Source organism: Hemibagrus wyckioides, linkage group LG02 (assembly GCF_019097595.1).
Source record: "Hemibagrus wyckioides isolate EC202008001 linkage group LG02, SWU_Hwy_1.0, whole genome shotgun sequence".
In the NCBI taxonomy this organism is placed as follows: Eukaryota; Metazoa; Chordata; class Actinopteri; order Siluriformes; family Bagridae; genus Hemibagrus; species Hemibagrus wyckioides.
In genome coordinates, this window is record NC_080711.1 from 3091903 (window position 1) to 3113927 (window position 22025).

At 41.0% G+C, this 22025-nt stretch overlaps 1 protein-coding gene across 1 annotated transcript in view; it reads left to right on the forward strand.

The window, feature by feature from the left end:
- Window positions 1–22025, forward strand: part of LOC131362326 (voltage-dependent calcium channel gamma-2 subunit-like) — a 76449-nt gene that overhangs the window by 33186 nt on the left and 21238 nt on the right. The window contains exon 2 of the mRNA XM_058404261.1: window positions 16031–16114. Coding sequence (XP_058260244.1) covers window positions 16031–16114 — 84 coding nt within the window. The remainder of the gene's footprint in view (window positions 1–16030; window positions 16115–22025) is intronic.

Genomic DNA, 22025 nt, shown 5'->3' on the forward strand with positions numbered 1-22025 from the left:
TGAATCAGTGTCATGTTCCTGACCAGAACATCTCAAGTTCCTGAGTGGGAATTGTTTTTTCCTAGTTGTATGTGGGAAATTACGAGTTAGAACCTTGCAGTGTTAAATGTATAGGAGGATCAATTCTCATTATTTCTCATTTGGTGTCCCGCCCACTTTGATTCTACTGGCTCACAGAATCTCTTAATCGCTGAATGTAACCAATCCCTGACATAAACACGCCTTTCCCCTTCAGTGAATCATCTTCTATCAGTCGGTCAAAAATCTAAATTCTATACATATCCCAAAAATATTGGCACCCTGTGTATATTACGTACAGGTGACAGAATGTGTGTGTGTGTGTGCCTGCTAAATTGTAACGCAGCATGAGAAGCGCCGGCACTGTGAACGAAATCAAATTAGTGTCTACTCGGTGTGTTGGCATGGCTGACCAGTGTGTGTGTTAATGAGTGCTGCCACGCTGCAGAGCGAAGTACAAAGCGTACGCCGCAGTGAACCCACACACACACACACACACACACACTACTCACACACACACCACCACCACCGAAGAGTGTGAACGCACCCCCTGTGAACCATGTGCTGTCTGAGCAACCTGGGTGAGAGTGTGACTCGAGTGTGTGTGTGTGTGTGTGTGTGACACTGTATATCTGTTCAGTATCACACTCGTTTAGTCTGGCAGAAATGTAAATATTTCAAACTGAATATATACAGGAGAGAAAAGGAGAGAATTCAGTTTGGGGTGACGATTTTAAACATCATTTCCTTTCTTGTTTTCAAAGCCAGAGATTTCATTTTTAATAATCTTAGTCACTAGAATAAAAGTCACGTTCTGTACCTGCAATGTACAGTAAATATATATATATATACAGCTCTGGAAAAAAAAAAAGAGACCACTGCCCAATCTCCAGATTTGAACCCTATTGAAAACCTCTAGAACGTCATGAAGAGGAAGATGGATGGTCACAAACCACCAGGCAAAGCTGAGCTGTTTGCTTTTTTGCAAAACGAGTGGTATAAAGTTCCCCAACGGTAATGTGAAAAACTATTGGAGAGCATGGAGCCAAAACGCATGCAGATCGGGGTTATTCCACCAAATACTGATTTCTTAATGTTATTTAGCCAAAGTATTAGCACAATTTGTTTACAAATGATTTGCATTTTATTTTATTTGAGTTATTTTATTTGAGTTAGTTATTAAAGCTCTGCAAATACTGCATGATCTTGGGTTATTTTGATGTGTTGTCTTTTCCTTTAAATATACACTCTGAATAACAATACTTATATTTTGAATTTAGAAATATTACCAACAGTTCACAAAAAAATTAAACAAAACTGTTCATCTCACCAATACATGAACCTGGAAGAAAAAAACAGAAGAAACTGATTATTTTGCAGTGGTCTCTTATTTTTCTCCAGAGCTGTATATATATATATATATATATATATATATATATATATATATATATATATATGGGCTGGGGTTGAGTGTCTGTTCCTGCCTCCGCTCAGTATGGGTATGTGGAGTTTGGATGTTCTTCAGGGGTTTCCTCAGGGTTCTCTGGTTTCCTCCTTCAGTTCAAAGACATGTGGCATCTCTATACTGTGGAACCTCAGCATACGAACGCTCTCCCTTACGAATTTTCACCTTAAGAATTGAAATTTTGCAAGAATAAGAAGCATTTTCGGCATTTGAACAAACCGAACTGAAAGCCGACTAAGTCGCGCATACGTCTGGGAGCCATTCAAAACTTGTTAGCGTCAGTGGAAAGCCAAGCGAAGCTAACTGAAAATAGTTTATGAATTTTACGATTTTATTTCAGTCAGTGAAAGCTGTTTGGAAAGAGTCAACCCACGATAGCAACGCTGCCTTCAGCATGCGTTCAAAAGCTAGGTGATTTTCTGCAAGTTTGCAATACAAACTTTCTCTTTAAGAACTCCAGAACCGATTAAATTCCTATGCCGAGGTTCCACTGTGTTGTCTGTAGTGTTTGAGTGGGTGTGTGTAAGATGTGCGAAGTGATTGGTCAGTACCCCATCCAGGTCGTCCCCTATTTTGTGCCCTGGGTGCTCTGGAATAGAATCCAGGTTCCTCATGACTCACAGACTCATGACTGTGTAGGATAAACGCTACAGAAAATGAATGGATGGATGGATGGATGGAAAATATTCCACTTTTAATCAAGGGTGAAACCCCCAAGTTAGATGTAAATAGTTTTATTTGAATCTTTTAGCATCAAAAAGTGGCATAAATCAGAGGCCTTGTGTTCGAGTGCCAGGCTTCTGGTGGTTGGGATATTTTTGTGTGTTTCATCAGAGCTTTAAAAGTGACCTCCAGTGCTTACAGACTTCAGAACGCTGCAGCTTGCACTGACACAGATACAGACAGAGCGGGAACATGACATATCTTTGGCCAGCTGTTTTTAGAACGTCCTTCAGTCCCCGCTGGCCAAAAGCCTCACACCTCCCGTTATTTTATCCCTCGTTCCTCGTCTTCTGCTATCCTTTACTCTGACGTTTGCCCTGTGCTGCCCCTCTGTCTGTCCCTCTGTCTGTCCACGCATTTGGCCACACTTTCACTTCCTTCCCCGTGTTTTCTGTCTCGGTCATCTCTTTCTCCCTTTTTTGCGGGTCTGGTTTATCCTGAATGATGATGTTTCAGCCTCGGCAGTGAGACGTTAATTGAGGGCAACCCAAAAAAAAGTTTGTTTGGAAACTAGGGTAGAGACAATTGTTGTCCTCTTCATGTCTATTTACACAAACACAACCTTCTTGCTTCTTTCCATGCAATTGTCTTTGTGAAACCATTTTAATGTTGCAAAAACATTTTAAAAGCTCTGAGCCTATAGTGAGTCTATAATGAGTCTTTACTGAGTATGTAATGATTCTATAGTGAGTCTAGAGTGAATCTGTAGTGATTCTACAGTTTGTCTATAGTGAGTCTGTAGGGAGTCTATACTGAGTCTAGAGTGAGTCTGTAATGAGTCTATGCAGAGTTTGTAGTGGGTCTATGGTGAGTCTATACTGAATCTATAGTGAGTCTGTACTGAGTGTATAGTGAGTGTATGGTGTATTAGTGTATGGGAAACCTAGCTTAGATAAACCCAAACATTGTTCACGGAGTTTGAGGTCATTAGGAAGAGTCTTTAGTGAATCTATAGTAAATCTGTAGTGTCTATATTGAGTCTATAGCGAGTCTGTACTGAATCTATAGTGAGTCTATAGCGAGTCTGTACTGAATCTATAGTGAGTCTGTAGTGAGGCTGTAGTGTCTATATTGTGTCTATATTGAGTCTATAGTGCGTCTATGGTGAGGCTGTACTGAATCTATAGTGAGTCTTCAGTGAGTCTATAGTGAGTCTGTAGTGAGTCTATAGTGAGTCTGTAGTGAGTCTATAGTGAGTCTGTAGTGAGTCTATAGTGAGTCTGTACTGAATCTATAGTGAGTCTGTAGTGAGTCTATAGTGAGTCTGTAGTGAGTCTATAGTGAGTCTGTAGTGAGTCTATAGTGAGTCTGTAGTGAGTCTATAGTGAGTCTGTACTGAATCTATAGTGAGTCTGTAGTGAGTCTATAGTGAGTCTGTACTGGATCCATAGTGAGTCTATATTGAGTCAGTAGTGTCTATATTGAGTCTATAGTGAGTCTATATTGAGTCAGTAGTGTCTATATTGAGTCTATAGTGAGTCTATATTGAGTCAGTAGTGTCTATATTGAGTCTATAGTGAGTCTATATTGAGTCAGTAGTGTCTATATTGAGTCTATAGTGAGTCTATATTGAGTCTGTAGTGAGTCTATAGTGAGTCTGTCAGTGAGATATCAGTCCTCACACGATGCCAGCACATCAGTCACCACTAAAGAGTTTATCCTTCTGTTTCCTGAGCTCCTGATTAAGTTCCTCAAATTCTGGAAAGTTTTTCAGACCTCTGAGTGTCTGCATTCTCCGAATAAAGATCCCTGTCTGTTCAGTGTGCAGCCTCCGGATTGTAAACGAGCTTCTTGAAGTTTCAGCTTGTAAAATTCTCCACGGTCGTCATTACTTTGCACGCCGGGTATTAATAACCTGGCACAGACGATGATGTAATGGTTTGGCTGTTAAACTAGTGGAAACGTAGGCCTGGGTTTGCAATCCAGCTGGTGCTGAGACGCCCTGAACCTCAGCTGGGAAATTGCTCCGTAATCCTCTCATTTTGTGTCTCTGCCTTCTCCGCCTCTTCTCTTTGGCTCGTCCATGCCGCTCGCTTCTTCTCTTCGTCACGTTCTCGCTCGGCCGTGTTGACCTCGTTCCTCAGAGCCTCGGCGAGAGAGAATTAAAGAGCAGAATCTCTGCTACTCCCACTGCTGTATGGAGCTGTATGTAGAGCCATTTTCGGATTTCCGCCGCCAACCCGACGCGTGCGTTAGGGAAGTGTGTATCAGGCTGCGAAAGAATGGAACGAGGCAGAGCGATGGATGAAAAAGTAATGATAGAGCGATTGAAGGATGAGCGCAGGGGTGCGACCCCTTTTAGCGACAGCATCAAAGCGGATGCCCGGGGAATCTGTGATCTTCACAGAGTCAACAGGAACCGGCGGAAAAGTGTGTACGTGGAAGCGTGTGTGTGTGTGTGTGTGTGTGTGTGTGAGAGAGAGAGAGAGAGAACACAAAGCTGCTTTATAAACACCTCATTTGTCCACTGATTAATTTAAACAATATTCAGAGTTTCAGTGCTGGTTGATCTCGAACCTGCAGTGGTGTAGTCATGAGGAGGTGATGATGATGATGATTATGGTGTTTATGGAGTAAAACACTCCATCATGTTACAGTGTGATGAAGCAGAGTTGATTATTTTCCCCAAAACAGTGATTTATTTTGTTTATTTTATCCCACAGTAATGACACGTATCACTTTGTAGCTACAGGTGTAGAACATCTTCCAAACAAGTTCCTGTTCTCACTTATGTTATAGTTTTCCCTCACCATCATCTCTCTCTCTCTCTCTCTCTCCACAACACTCCTCCCTCCACCAGTCAGAATATAGCATTTAACCAAACACACCTCTCCTATGTATACAGTGAGTTCCTGATCTGTTCTTGAGGGTGGGCATGGCCCGCTGTGATGTCGTCCCAATGCTTCATACTTTAGCAGAGAGCAATAACAGGTGATTATTAAGATAAATGCAGCAATTACAGCTGTTGTCTCTGTTGCTGTTGCTGATATTAATAATAACGTGGAGGATGGAGGAAATTAGGCCGAACAAAGATAGATAGATAGATAGATAGATAGATAGATAGATAGATAGATAGATAGATAGATAGATAGATAGATAGATAGATAGATAGATAGACAGACAGACAGACAGACAGACAGACAGATAGATAGATAGATATACAGACAGACAGACAGACAGACAGACAGACAGACAGATAGATAGATAGATAGATAGATATGGCTTGGACCTTTTCTGGAGTTTTTCTGCCACCCATACAGTTCAGATATAGTATAGATATTGTATAGAGATTTTTCATGTTATCAAAAAAAATAAACATAGTAAAAAAAGGAAAGAATTTAATAAAAAAAAACAGTTATATAAAATTATATTTTTAATATTAGATATAATATATAGATATAATTGATATAAAATATATTATTTATTATATATTACTATTTAATATATATTAACTATTTCTCTTCCATTTTTTAAACCTAATTTCTTTTTATTTATTTGCTTAAAATAAAATATATAATCTTTATTCTATTATATTCAAATTTATTTATTTATTATATTTATTATTGGAATTATTTTTTATTTTATTTTATTCTAGATATTTTAAAAATTATTCTATTTTATTTTAGATTCTTTTTTTAATAAATTTTTTTATTCTATTTTAGTCTAGATTTTCTTTCTTTCTTTCTTTCTTTCTTTCTTTCTTTCTTTCATAGTGGGATGCTGAAATGAAGGCTTTGGGCAGTGGTGCAGTTTTTTGTGAGAAAGCATAATTGGTTATGTTTTATTATTATTATTATTATTATTATTATTATTATTATTATTATTAGTTTAAAGGATGGGTTTCTATGCAAGCACTGAAAAAGCAATTACAAGCAAAAAAATTGCTTTACTTGGACCTCGTCATGTTGCCGGCTACATATTACAACTTAAGTTGTCTTTGTGTCTGCACAGTGAAATTCTTTTTTCACAAATCATATCCTTGGGAGTTGGGAGTCAGAGCACAGGGTCAGCCATGATGCAGCACCCCTGGAGCAGTGCAACAGTGGCAGCTTGGTGGTGCTGGGGCTTGAACCCTGATCGTCCGGTCAATGACCCAGAGCCTTAACCACTTGAGCTACCACATGCTAATGGTCTTGAATGAATCCAGGAGACAAATTCTAAAAAAGAAAAGCTCTCAAAAATAAAAGTTTCATCATTTCGTGTGTAGAAGTGGCATCAGTGACTTCTTGCCGATGTTCCCTCAGTAATCTGAGCAGCTCTCTTATTAATAACAGGTGATTATTAAGATGAATAGAGCAATCACAGCTCTTTGCTCCTGCTATATTTCAATAACAGCCCCATTAACCATGGCGTAATCAGCAGGCGTGGATTTCCCAGGATTATTCCATTCGGAGAGGATCGCTCTCTTCCTCGTCTCAGCCCCAAGGGATCGCAGATTCGTCCGGATTCATCAATCAGACGAAATCTCTGAGAAGTTAACAAGCATTATATTCGTGAATTCATTCAAGGTTACTACTACTAATACTACTACTACTAATAATAAAAAGTTGCTATAGTAACAATAGTGTTATTGTTACTATAGCAACAGCTAATTCTAGTGGAAGATGTGCCGTTTAATTTAAGCAGATAAATAATTGTGATTTAAATCTGTTCTTTTAAACGTGTAAACTATGATATAGAAGATTTCCTGTAAGGAGGTGTTTATGTATCGTGAATGGGGAAGGAGTCTCCAGTGTCAGTGGAACTACATCTTTAATGATAATCTTTGGTAAATTGCTGAGGAGGAATATAGAACACTTCCTGCTTGTGCTGTTAAAGGAAAATAATTAGCTTTAGCTCCTGTTGGTTTTGTGCCTCGCTGACTGTTTAATATTCAGACAGTTAATTGAGTTAATGTAACACTCAGTCCCTCCTGGATTCCAGCATTTTGTAATCACAACTGTCTTGCTTCATTTCCATTCAATTCCATTTGTGGAAACAAAGCTCAGAGTCTATACTGAGTCTATATTGAGTCTGAACTGAGTCTTTACTGAGTCTATAGAGAGTCTGTACTGAGTCTATAGCGAGTTTATAGTGAGAATGTACTGAGACAGTATTAAGTCTATAATGAGTGTATAGTGAGTCTATTCTCAGTGTGTTGTCTATAGTGAGTCTATGAATCTATACTGAGTCTATAGTTAATCTGTAGTGAGTCTATAGCGAGTCTATAGTGAGTCTGTGTTGAGTCTATAGCGAGTCTATAGTGAGTCTGTACTAAGTCTGTAGTTAGTCTGTATTGAGTCTATAGTGAGTCTGTACTGAGTCTATAATGAGTCTGTATTGTGTCTATAGTGAGTATTTAGTGAGTCTATAGTGAGTCTGTAGTGAGTCTATAGTGAGTCTGTATTGTGTCTATAGTGAGTATGTAGTGAGTCTATAGTGAGTATGTAGTGAGTCTATAGTGAGTCTGTATTGAGCCTATAGTGAGTGTGTATTGAGTCTATAATGAGTCTGTATTGTGTCTATAGTGAGTATTTAGTGAGTCTATAGTGAGTCTGTAGTGAGTCTATAGTGAGTCTGTATTGTGTCTATAGTGAGTATGTAGTGAGTCTATAGTGAGTATGTAGTGAGTCTATAGTGAGTCTGTATTGAGCCTATAGTGAGTGTGTATTGAGTCTATAATGAGTCTGTATTGTGTCTATAGTGAGTATTTAGTGAGTCTATAGTGAGTCTGTAGTGAGTCTATAGTGAGTCTGTATTGTGTCTATAGTGAGTCTGTATTGTGTCTATAGTGAGTATTTAGTGAGTCTATAGTGAGTATGTAGTAAGTCTACAGTGAGTCTGTATTGAGCCTATAGTGAGTGTGTATTGAGTCTATAATGAGTCTGTATTGTGTCTATAGTGAGTATTTAGTGAGTCTATAGTGAGTATGTAGTAAGTCTATAGTGAGTCTGTATTGAGCCTATAGTGAGTGTGTATTGAGTCTATAATGAGTCTGTATTGTGTCTATAGTGAGTATTTAGTGAGTCTATAGTGAGTCTGTAGTGAGTCTATAGTGAGTCTGTATTGTGTCTATAGTGAGTCTGTATTGTGTCTATAGTGAGTATTTAGTGAGTCTATAGTGAGTATTTAGTGAGTCTATAGTGAGTCTATAGTGAGTCTGTATTGTGTCTATAGTGAGTATGTAGTGAGTCTATAGTGAGTATGTAGTGAGTCTATAGTGAGTCTGTATTGTGTCTATAGTGAGTATGTAGTGAGTCTATAGTGAGTATGTAGTGAGTCTATAGTGAGTCTGTATTGAGCCTATAGTGAGTGTGTATTGAGTCTATAATGAGTCTGTATTGTGTCTATAGTGAGTATTTAGTGAGTCTATAGTGAGTATTTAGTGAGTCTATAGTGAGTCTGTATTGTGTCTATAGTGAGTATGTAGTGAGTCTATAGTGAGTATGTAGTGAGTCTATAGTGAGTATGTAGTGAGTCTATAGTGAGTCTGTATTGAGCCTATAGTGAGTGTGTATTGAGTCTATAATGAGTCTGTATTGTGTCTATAGTGAGTATTTAGTGAGTCTATAGTGAGTATTTAGTGAGTCTATAGTGAGTCTGTATTGTGTCTATAGTGAGTATGTAGTGAGTCTATAGTGAGTATGTAGTGAGTCTATAGTGAGTCTTTATTGAGCCTATAGTGAGTGTGTATTGAGTCTATAATGAGTCTGTATTGTGTCTATAGTGAGTATTTAGTGAGTCTGTAGTGAGTCTATAGTGAGTCTGTATTGTGTCTATAGTGAGTCTGTATTGTGTCTATAGTGAGTATGTAGTAAGTCTATAGTGAGTCTGTAGTGAGTCTATAGTGAGTCTGTATTGTGTCTATAGTGAGTATGTAGTGAGTCTGTATTGATTCTAGAATGAGTCTGTATCAAGTCTATATTGAGCCTATAGTGAGTATGTAGTGAGTCTATAGTGAGTCTGTATTGAGCCTATAGTGAGTATGTAGTGAGTCTATAGTGAGTCTGTATTGAGTCTATAGTGAGTCTGTGTTGAGTCTATAATGAGTCTGTATTGAGCCTATAGTGAGTCTATATTGAGTCTATAGTGAGTCTGTATTGAGCCTATAGTGAATATGTAGTGAGTCTATAGTGAGTCTGTACTGAGTCTATAGTGAGTGTGTATTGAGTCTCTAGTGAGTCTATATTGAGTCTGTAGTAAAGATTTTCCACAGATTTGGCTCGAGGCACACTGTGTCACGTCATCACCACACAAAAACTCAGAAGTTCATACTTAAGAACTCACTGCTTCCTCGATGTTCCTCCTCTGCCTAGAAACGCCTTCATTCCCGGAGCATTCATAGCGATTATGCCACGGTCATTAATATCAGCAACAACAGCAGGCACAGCAGCTGTAATCGCTGCATTCATCTTAATCATCAGCGGTTATTAATCGAGGAACTGACGAAGCGCCTCAGATTAGTGAGCAAGCATCTTCAATCAGTCCTTTATTTATGAGATACTTCGCTAGAACACGATGAAAAACTATACAGCGGCTTCGATCTTTTCAATTTCAGTCCAATTCAGTAATTTCTTGTTAGTTTTTCTTGCAATTAACATAAAAATGAAAACGATTGGCTCTGTATGGATATTTAAAGATATTCAAAACTAATTACAAGAGAATGTCTTTATGTTGGAGATGAAAAAATATAGCTACATAGGCCACGCCCACAAGAATACAATTCTGCTCGTATCACAAATCTAGAGATTTTCTGTTTGGGATGTAGACGCGGGATTAATAGCATGCTATGTTCTTCGGGAGACGGAACTAATTAAGCTAATTAATAAACACTCACTGATGTTACAGTGATGAGGCGGAGTTACAGTTGATTATTTTCCAAAAACATTACATTCATTACAGTTGATTAGTTTTTATCACTTCCTGGGAAAAAGTGAGAGAGAGAGAGAGAGAGAGAGAGAGAGAGACAGAGAGGGTGAGAGAGCAAGAAAGAGAGAGAGAGTTAGAGAGCGAGAGAGAGAGAGAGAGACAGAGAGAGAGAGTTAGAGAGCAAGAGAGAGAGAGACAGAGAGAGAGTTAGAGAGCGAGAGAGAGAGAGACAGAGAGAGAGTTAGAGAGCAAGAGAGAGAGAGACAGAGAGAGAGAGTTAGACAGCGAGAGAGAGAGAGAGAGACAGAGAGAGAGAGTTAGAGAGAAAGAGCGCTTCCGTTACAGTTGATTATTTTTGATCACTTCCTGGAAAAAATTTTTTATTTCTCCAAACACACAGAATTTTTTTTATTCATAAAAGAATGTCACGTAATTTTTATCTATTTATTGTTGTGTTAATTTGTGTTAAAGAAAAACGTTAGTTCCTGTTCTCACTTATGTTATAGCAGCTGTTCCTTTTTTTTTTTTAAAGTTAATTCAAAATAAAAATAAATAAATAGATAGATAAATAAAAATAAATAAATAAATAAATTTTAAAAAAACACTATGTGTGCGACATTACTAAGAAAAAAAAAACGCAAAACTCGGAAAACTTTCCCAGGAAAGTTGGACGCTGGAGACGTCTCCTGTGAACGTTCTCCTTACAGTAAACTTCAACAGCGAGTCCCCGTGATGGCGGCGTCGCTATGGAAACGGCAGCGTATTGTGAAGGAGCTAAGTGTTAATATAAACCTGTGTGCTACTGTCAGAGAAACATGAATCACCTTCTGACCAATTGGAATCGAGAATAATAAAAGCGGAAAGTGTGTGTGTGTGTGTGTGTGTGTGTGTAAAACATATCAGGTGTTCGACTCACAGGATCAGTGAACATCTCCATCCTCTGCGTTTTTCACCGTGATTCTCTCAGGTGTCTCTCTCTCTCTATCTCTCTCTCTCTCTCTCTCTCTCTCTCTTTCTCACACACACACACACACACACACACACACTGATCGTCCTAAATGTAACCATGGAAACCCGTCCCCCGCTGCTGTTTGGCTGGTGAACTTCTTCATTTCGCCCACCTGCTGCAGAGAGAGACAGAGTCCAGCTTCGGAAAGAGAGAGAGAGAGAGAGAGAGAGAGAAAGAGAGAGAGAGAGAGAGAAATGGACATGCGTGCAATTAAACACACACACATACAAACACACGTGTATATATAGATGGAAGGTACCAGTAGGAATTGCCCATCTTCAGCAGCTACCTGATTTCACCACTCAGTTGTCTGAAGTGAGCAGCGAGTTTTAAACACTAACACTCGCTTTGATTGAAAGGATTTTTCCTCTTTAATAAAACTTTCAATATCAGCGAGCAGCTCTATAACCGGTTTATTCCAGTTCTGAGGATCATCTTTCGAAACCCTCACGATCTCACGAGTTATTCCAGAGCTGCCGAGTTCTGGGTTCTGATTGGTCAGAAGGCGTCGATTCCTCTTCTAGACGAGCGGCCTGGATGGTTAACGCACCGCTCCTACATCGTTTCTATAGTAACCACTCGTTTTTGAGGGAATTGGACAAAACCCTGATGTTATTTGAAAGAGAGAGAGAGAGAGAGAGAGAGAGAGAAATTGACTGTAAGATGTAATGACATTTATGAAAGAAGACTGTGGAGTTTTCAGTCTTCACTTCACCATCGGGTCTTCAGGAACATGACAATCTCTTATATCCCTTATTAAGTGTGTGTGTGTGTGTGTGTGTGTGAGAGAAAGAGGGAGAGAAAGAGAGAGAGAGTGCAAGAGAGGGAGAGAGAGAGAGAAAATACAGCTTTGGAGAGGGAGCACAAAAGAGAGGGAGAGAGAGAGTTAGATAGAGAGAGCAAGAGAGAGAGTGTGAGAGAGAAAGCGAGTTAGATAGAGAGAGCGAGAGAGAGAGTGTTAGAGAGAGAGAGAGAGAGAGCGCACGCAAGAGAGAGAGAAAGAGAGAGAGAGCACATGCAAAAGAGAGAGAGAAAGAGAGAGAGTTAGATAGAGAGAGCAAGAGAGAGAGAGCGCACGCAAAAGAAAGAGAGAGAGGCTGGCGAGGGAATGACTGTTTATAGCTGCTATAAAGGAAGTGAGTACAGGACTTTACAACATGTAGTGTAAGTGGATAAAATATATGCAGCGTTCTTTACCTCTTTTATCCAGAACACTGGGATGGAAATGGAATTCTGGGACGTTTTCAATCAGTATAAAGTAATGAGTGATGTTCAGGCTGTGAGTCTGATCTAAAACGAGTCTGTTGGCTTTCAGTGTGTTATAGACGTTCTCCCTCTGTTGGAGAACCTTACACTGAAATTTACTGGTTGAAGATGAAATTTCAGCTGCTTTTTAGATGATCAAGCACTCAGAGCATCTCAGAGAGCAGAAATGGGTTTGAGATCAACATTTACTTCTGTGGAAAATAATAACCTGGAACTTTTCTATGAATAAATCACCCCTAGAGGGCTAAGAAAAACACAGAAATACATCTGAAACAAGTCCTGAGTGTCTACTTTCATATGAGCTTCATATTAACCTCCACTGTGGAGTGAGACATGACAAAGACACTCAATCATCTGGTCTCTGGGTAAAAGAGATAATCGGTGAAACTTTAGTTGTAACTTTGGCAAATTGCTGAAGTGTAAGAGGAATAAAACACTTTGGGGAATTTAACTGGATTATGAAAAGTGGGTGTTCACATCTACAGGTAGTAGGCGGAGCCAGAAAATCTTCTGTTTTGTTGTTAATTTTTTTATGTGTGTATATTCAGCACTATTTTAAGATGATTTCTTATACACTGCATGAGATCCCCAATATAATCTTATTTTATTTTTGGATTTGTTATTATGGTTTTTTTTTTTTTTCATTTATTTTTCTGTATTATTTTGTTTTCAGATTTTTAATTTTGTTTTGTTGGTTTTTTTTAATGTGTTTTTTTTTTATTTTGTTATGTTTATTTATTTATTTATTATGTTGGTTTTGGATTTGTGTTTTTTTTTTTGTTTTCATTTGTTATTATGTTTTTAGTTCGGAAATTGTTATTTTGGTTTTTTTTAATTTGTTATTATGTTTTCAGTTTTTTTTTATTCTTTTATTTTTTTTGGATTTGTTATGTTTTTTTCAAAAATAATTATTTTGTTTTCAGATTTTTCTTTTTTTCTTTTTAGATTTTTTTTAATTTATTTTGTTTTGTTTTTTTGTTTTGTTTTTTATTTATTGATTTGTTATTATGGCTTTTTTTGGAAATTGTTACATCGTCCTTTTGGATCTTCTTTTCAGATTTCTTTTTGTTTTTTTGGATTTTTTTGTTATTTTGTTTTGCACTTGGCTTAGTGCTCAGCACTGTTGCCTCACAGCAAGAAGGTCCTGGGTTTGAATCCTGGGTTCGAACAGGCAGGGGCCTTTCTGTGTGGAGTTTGCATGGGTTTACTCCGGGTACTCCGGTTTCCACCCACAGTCGAAAAACATGTACATTAGGTTGATTGGTCATTCTAAATTGCCCATAGGATTGAGTGTGAGTGTGTGTGATTGTCTGTCTATATGTGGCCCTGTGATGGACTGGTGACCTGTCCAGGGTGTACCCCTGCCTTTCACCCCAATGTGTGCTGGGGTAGACTCCAGCAGATCCCTGTGACCCTAATTAGGAATAAAGCAGGTATAGAAAATGGATGGATGTTTTGGCCACCATCCGCGCGTTCTCACAAAAGACCTATTATAGATTATAGAAAAGAGAGCTTACGGCAATAAAGAGACTTGCTTTTTGTCTATTTAACAGGATTTGTTTACACCTTCTGCTAACTTTTAAATGATCGATTTAGGGGTTTGTAAATGAAAAAAAACTTCTTCTTTTTTTGTCTAATGATGTTTTTGAATGTTTTTTTGGGGGTCTTTTTGGAAAGCTGTAAACTGGAACGATGGCTTTAATGGAAAATATTAGGTTTCTTTTTTTAGAGGAATTTTGTATTTTAATAAATGAACTTGGTTAAATCAGTTCAGGTGGGTACAATAAGACAATAAAAAACATTTAAGATAATTAAATAATTATTAAAATAAAAAAATAGTCAAATTAAGTGAAATTAAATTAAATTAAATTAAATTAAATTAAATTAAATTAAATTAAATTAAATTAAATTAAAGTATTATTATTATTATTATTATTATTATTATTATTAGTGAGGGAAAAATAAAGCCTGGTTGTTGCTATGGTTTTGTTCTGACATCATCGCCATGGACAACGCTACAGATTCTGCTAGGTTCACTTTCCTGCACAGTAAACCAGCATGTTTTGATTAGAAACATACTTTAAAAGATATGTCCATAAAAGAAATGTTCTAAATGAATATAATCATCTTCACTCCCAAAATCTCCATCTGTTTCCCTTCTTCTCCTTTAGAAAGCTAGGCATGTTTGTTTGGCATCATGCTCATTTAAATGAATCATTTTGTTAGCCTACCTGCTGTGACTGGACTAAACCATTCCAACATTTTAACGAGGGGGGGATGTGAGTGCAGAGAGAGAGAGGGAGCTCAGGATGTATTATTGATGCTGCTGCTGCTGCTTGGAAAACCAGTCTGATTGTGTTTACCTTAGCAATGAAGCGATTCATCAAGGATCGTTCGCTAGGCTTGGGAATGGTCTGGAAGAGAAAGGAATGGTACGGTCCGTATGGGACCCCGTCTGTTTCAGGGCTTTTGGATTCTTCCTAATCTTCAGTCTCATTATGGCATAGAGGAAGGGACTAACACACACACACACACATATATATAACTGCACACACATATCCAGGGAGTGAAAGTGAATCTCTCACACACACACACACACACACACACACACAGCTCCATCTCATCTGAGTGGGCTTCAGCATTGATTTGTTCTTCAGCTCAAGGGATGACATCACCGTGTGTAGCCGTGCATGGGCGGGCTCCTCTTCCCTGTCCGTCTCCCGTCACATGTGCCGTGATTGGTCGATTTAGCGCATCCCGGCGCAGTGGGGTCCTGGAGGATTCTGGGAATTTTTTAGTTTTTTTTTTTTTTTTTTTTTTTACTCCCTACAGCTGCAGCGGTTATCAAAGAAACGGATGAGAGAAAAGGAGGGGCTGAGGAAGAGTGTGTTACTGCTGCAACCCACACACACACACACACACACACGCACACGCACACGTATATTAGGATTGAAGATACTGAAGCTGCATAGTTCAGTAATAAAGGCGACAAGCGACTTTGTAGCTAGCGCTCATTTTTGCTAAAAAAAATATTTTTTTATGAAAATGCAATTTAATGAATAATCTGTTAATAAATCTGTTTCTTCTTGAGTTTCTTCTTCTTCTCCTCCTTTTTCTTTCTCTTCTTATTCTTCTTTTCTTTTCCCTTTTTCTACTTCTTCCTCTTCTCCTCATCCTTCTACTTCTCCTTCATCTCCTCCTTCTTCTTCTTCTACCCTTCCTTCTCCTCCTCATCCTTCTTCTCCTTCTTCTCCTCCTCCTCCTTTTCCTATTCCTCCTCCTCCTCTTCCTCCTTCTTGTTCTCCTCCTCTTTCTTCTTCTTCTTCTTCTTCTTCTCCTCCTTCTTCTCCTCCTCCTCCTTCTTCTCCTATTCCTCCTCCTCCTCTTCCTCCTTCTTGTTCTTCTCCCCTTTCTTCTTCTTCTCATCCCTCTCCATCACCTCCTCCTCCTCCTCCTCCTTCTTCTTCTTCTTGGATTTTTCCACACACTGGTAGAGAAGTGCACTAGTATGTGATTTGGGACACAGCTAACATGTTCTCTGATCCCTGGTCCAGCTTGTCAGAGACTTCCTGTTTCTCTGGATCTCTGCAGCTACTTCCTGTGGTCTTCAGCATGTTCAGTCGTTCTGCTGGACATGTTTATTATTATTTTGTTTATGTTGTTATATAAGGTATAACTCATGTGTTCTTTCTCTCTGTCAGGAACCTTCAAAGGCCTGTGCAAGCAGATCGATCACTTCCCGGAAGACGCCGATTACAAAGCAGACGCCTCCGAGTACTTCTTACGTGAGTTGAGCGTTTGTGCTAAAGCTAACAGAAAACCAGCAGTGTCTGCATAAAACAGTCACCAGGGAGGCGCACAGCATTGTGGGTCACGTAGAAAGGTAGAAAGAAAGAAGGAAGGAAGGAAGGAAGGAAGGAAGGAAAGAAAGCAGCAGCTATGTGACACACATTTTCTAGTTTCTGTACGTTTACTGTTGTACAAAGTGTTAGCCATGTCTCTGTTAGCTAATTAGCGAGCTTCAACCTTGTGTAGAACAAAACTTTATATTTCTCACTGCTTGCTAATCTTTACCATTAGCTTCCTACACAACAAGCTAGTGCAGGAATATCGATATCTAGCTAGCTGATACTGCTAAATATGCTAGCTTTCCAGGAGCTTTAGCTAGCTAGTCGGAAAGCTAACACGCTAGCAGGCAAAGGTGTGTGTGTCTGATAGATGTCCTGAGGAAGATTAGCATTCGATCTACAAATGTTGTTAGAAAAGAAGAACCAAAAAACACATTTTCCAGAACATTCGAATAATATTTGCATAATAATTACAACACAAGCTTCGCCCACATCACAAAACTCCACCCACAATACAAGCACTGTGTCAGGAAAGTGATTTTATCGCTTCATGATATAACATACAGCTACAACACAATGCTACTCGGGCAGCTAAAGGAGAAGAAATGTAGAGCTTAATAAGGGGCGCAGAAAAACAGGAAGTGACAGACTAAAACAGGAAGTAACAAAGGGAAGAAATGTAAAAATATGTTGTGAGTGATATATATGCCCTCTGGTGGTGTGGGGTGGAACTGCACCTGCTGAACATCTCGCGCCGGCCGTGTTTCTTTTCCGTTAGCAATATTTAAGACTAGCTCGAGAACACAGATAATTCATGAACAGGATTTCTGGCGTTTTTATCTGCTTTAGGCTAACGTTTCAGACGAGTCGATACTGTATTCTCTCGCTCCAGTGCTGTATCCAGGTCATAACAGCTGGACATTGCGATTGCTTCATTAAAAAAATTAAAATAAAAAATAATCAGAGATAAAAAGAATGAGGAACCGATTCTTTTCTCTTGCTCATTGTTTGTTAAGACTCGTCTCAGATAGTTAGCGATCTGTGAGATGACTAGCGGCGGTGATGATGAAAGCTAAAGTTGGACAGACTGACCGCTGCATCGCTCGCTTTACCTAGAGATGAAACAAAGTGACCAGGGAGCCGCAGGGCATTGTGGGTAACGTAGAAAACCCTGTTTAAGACATTAAATATTCTAAGAATGAACACGCGGCTCTGTTCAACATTATTTAAACGTTCCAGAAGTTTTTATTCCATCCTGTGACACATATGATGATCTCTCAGCTTTAGAGAAGCCTTGAAAATCTGGGTCACATCTTCTCTCTGATTGTGTCCTCCTTTACTCAGTACAACATCTGGCCTGTTTTTAATTCCTTGCTTCCTTATATGGGCACTGCTTCCTGTTCCTATTATTCTTACCTGTTCTTTCCTCCTCCTCCTCCTCCTCCTCCTCCTCCTTCTTCTTCTTCTTCTGCTTCTTCTGCTTCTTCTCCTCCTCCTCCTTCTTCTTCTTCTTCTGCTTCTTCTGCTTCTCCTCCTCCTCCTCCTTCTTTTCTCACTCCCTCTCCTCCTCATTCCCTCTCTCCTCCTCCTCCTCCTTCTTCTTCTCCTTCTTCTCCACCTCCTTCTTCTCTTCCTCCTCCTCCTCCTCACATCCTCTGATTGTGTCCTTGTTTACTCAGTATAACATCTGTCCTGTTTTTAATTTCTTTGCTTCCTTATATGGTCGGTGCTTCCTGTTCCTGTTATTCTCACCTGAGTGAGTCTGAGTGTTCTTAGTCTCGTGAAGCCTCCGTATTCCTCCACGCTCGTGCTCATGGTTGCTTAATTAAGTTCTTTTTTAAAAGAAATTGTGAATGAAGTGAGTGGTCTGTATAAAAGCGAGTTTCTCGGTGTACTACAATGCCGTCCTTTTCTCCTTCTGTCTGTCAGTACACCGTTGCTGCTCTCCACTCTCTCACCGCAGTAATAATGCAATTATAGAAGAAAAAAAAACAAGTCTTTTTACACAAAAATAACCTCCGCTGATTAAAGTCTCTGAAAGCAAAACGCTGTGAAAGGTCTCACAGAGCATCGCACTTTAATCTTAACACTTATTAAAAGGACTAATCCGCACCTGAGTGGAGAGGCTGAGGGTCAGAGGCGTCCATTCATGACAACCCCAGTGTACAGACGATCGGATCACGTAGCCTGACGGCTCCTGGTGATGTTAAAGGTGATGATGGGCGAAGAAAGAAAGAAAGAAAGAAAGAAAGAAAGAAAGAAAAAGAATCCTTTTTGGTCCTTTAATAGGTCCTCACAAGGATATAAAGAAAAGATGTGTGTGTGCATGTGTGTGTGTGTGTGCATGGGAAGGTGTGTGTATGCATGGTATAGTGTGTGTGTGAGTATGCAGGGAATGGCGTGTGTGTGTGTGGGGGGGTATGCATGGCATAGTGTGTGTGTGTGTATGTGTGTGAGTATGCAGGGAATGGTGTGTGTGTGGGGGGGGGTGTATGCATGGTATAGTGTGTGTGTGTGTGTGTGCATGAGTATGCAGGGAATGGCATGTGTGTGTGGGGGGGTATGCATGGTATAGTGTGTGTGTGTGTGAGTATGCAGGGAATGGTGTGTGTGGGGGGGTGTATGCATGGTATAGTGTGTGTGTGTGAGTATGCAGGGAATGGTGTGTGTGTGTGTGAGTATGCAGGGAATGGTGTGTGTGTGGGGGGGGGTGTATGCATGGTATAGTGTGTGTGTGTGAGTATGCAGGGAATGGTGTGTGGGGGGGGTGTATGCATGGTATAGTGTGTGTGTGTGAGTATGCAGGGAATGGTGTGTGTGTGGGGGTGTATGCATGGTATAGTGTGTGTGTGTGTGTGCATGAGTATGCAGGAATGGCATGTGTGTGTGGGGGTGTATGCATGGTATAGTGTGTGTGTGTGTGTGTGCATGAGTATGCAGGGAATGGCATGTGTGTGTGTGGGGGTATGCATGGTATAGTGTGTGTGTGTGAGTATGCAGGGAATGGTGTGTGTGGGGGTGTATGCATGGTATAGTGTGTGTGTGAGTATGCAGGGAATGGTGTGTGTGTGTGGGGGTGTATGCATGGTATAGTGTGTGTGTGTGTGTGTGCATGAGTATGCAGGGAATGGCATGTGTGTGTGGGGGGTATGCATGGTATAGTGTGTGTGTGTGTGAGTATGCAGGGAATGGTGTGTGTGGGGGGGTGTATGCATGGTATAGTGTGTGTGTGTGAGTATGCAGGGAATGGTGTGTGGGGGGGTATGCATGGTATAGTGTGTGTGTGTGAGTATGCAGGGAATGGCGTGTGTGTGGGGGGGTATGCATGGTATAGTGTGTGTGTATGTGTGTGAGTATGCAGGGAATGGTGGTGGGGGTATGCATGGTATAGTGTGTGTGGGGTATGCATGGTATAGTGTGTGTGGGGGGGTATGCATGGTATAATGTGTGTGTGTGTGTATGTGTGTGAGTATGCAGGGAATGGTGTATGTGGGGGGGGGGGTATGCATGGTATAGTGTGTGTGTGTGTGTGTGTGTGTGCATGAGTATGCAGGGAATGGCATGTGTGTGGGAGGGTATGCATGGTATAGTGTGTGTGTGTGTGTATGTGTGTGAGTATGCAGGGAATGGTGTGGGGGGGGTATGCATGGTATAGTGTGTGTGTGTGAGTATGCAGGGAATGGTGGGGGGGGGGTATGCATGGTATAGAGTGTGTGGGGGGGTATGCATGGGATAGTGTGTGTGGGGGGGTATGCATGGTATAATGTGTGTGTGTATGTGTGTGAGTATGCAGGGAATGGCATGTGTGTGGGAGGGTATGCATGGTATAGTGTGTGTGTGTGTGTATGTGTGTGAGTATGCAGGGAATGGTGTGGGGGGGGTATGCATGGTATAGTGTGTGTGTGTGTGTGTATGTGTGTGAGTATGCAGGGAATGGTGTGGGGGGGGGGTATGCATGGTATAGTGTGTGTGTGTGTGAGTATGCAGGGAATGGCGTGGTGTGGGGGGGGTGTATGCATGGTATAGTGTGTGTGGGTGTGAGTAGGCAGGGAATGGTGTGGGGGGTGTATGCATGGTATAGTGTGTGTGTGTGAGTATGCAGGGAATGGCGTGTGGGGGGGGTATGCATGGTATAGTGTGTGTGTGTGAGTATGCAGGGAATGGCGTGTGTGTGGGGGGGTATGCATGGTATAGTGTGTGTGTGTATGTGTGTGAGTATGCAGGGAATGGTGGGGGGTATGCATGGTATAGTGTGTGTGGGGGGGTATGCATGGTATAATGTGTGTGTGTGAGTATGCAGGGAATGGTGTGTGGGGGGGGTGTATGCATGGTATAGTGTGTGTGTGTGAGTATGCAGGGAATGGCGTGTGGGGGGGTATGCATGGTATAGTGTGTGTGTGTGAGTATGCAGGGAATGGCGTGTGTGGGGGGGGGTATGCATGGTATAGTGTGTGTGTGTATGTGTGTGAGTATGCAGGGAATGGTGGGGGGTATGCATGGTATAGTGTGTGTGGGGGGGTATGCATGGTATAATGTGTGTGTGTATGTGTGTGAGTATGCAGGGAATGGTGTGTGTGTGTGGGGGGGGGGGTGTATGCATGGTATAGTGTGTGTGTGTGTGTGCATGAGTATGCAGGGAATGGCATGTGTGTGTGGGGGGGTATGCATGGTATAGTGTGTGTGTGTGTGTGTGTGTGTGTGAGTATGCAGGGAATGGCATGTGTGTGGGAGGGTATGCATGGTATAGTGTGTGTGTGTGTGTATGTGTGTGAGTATGCAGGGAATGGTGTGGGGAGGGGTATGCATTGTATAGTGTGTGTATGTGTGTGTGTGTGTGCATGAGTATGCAGGGAATGGCATGTGTGTGTGGGGGGGTATGCATGGTATAGTGTGTGTGTATGTGTGTGAGTATGCAGGGAATGGTGTGTGGGGGGGTGTATGCATGGTATAGTGTGTGTATGTGTGTGTGAGTGTGTGTGTGAGTATGCAGGGAATGGTGTGTGTGTGTGTGGGGGGGGGTGTATGCATGGTATAGTGTGTGTGTGTGTATGTGTGTGAGTATGCAGGGAAGGGTGTGTGTGTGTGGGGGGGGGGGGGTGCATGGTATAGTGTGTGTGAGTAATGCAGGGAATGGTGTGTGGGGGGGGTGTATGCATGGTATAGTGTGTGTGTGTATGTGTGTGAGTATGCAGGGAATGGTGTGGGGGGGGGTGTATGCATGGTATAGTGTGTGTGTGTGTGTGTGAGTATGCAGGGAATGGCATGTGTGTGGGGGGGGGGTGTGTGTGCATGGTATAGTGTGTGTGTGTGTGTGTGTGAGTATGCAGGGAATGGTGTGTGTGTGGGGGTGTGTGTGCATGGTATAGTGTGTGTGTGTGAGTAATGCAGGGAATGGTGTGTGTGGGGGGGGTGTATGCATGGTATAGTGTGTGTGTGTGTATGTGCGTGTGTATGCAGGGAATGGTGTGTGGGGGGGGGTGTATGCATGGTATAGTGTGTGTGTGTGTGTGTGAGTATGCGGGGAATGGCGGTGTGGGGGGGGGTGTATGCATGGTATAGTGTGTGTGTGTATGTGTGTGAGTATGCAGGGAATGGCGTGTGGGGGGGGTGTATGCATGGTATAGTGTGTGTGTGTATGTGTGTGAGTATGCAGGGAATGGTGTGGGGGGGGGGGTGTATGCATGTCATTGTGTGTGTGTGGGGGGGGTATGCATGGTATAGTGTATGTGGGGGGGGTATGCATGGTATAGTGTGTGTGTGTGTGTGTGCATGGTATAGTGTATGTGTATTTGTGTGTGTGTATATACATAGAATGAACACGTGTGTGTATGTGCATGGTATAGTGTGT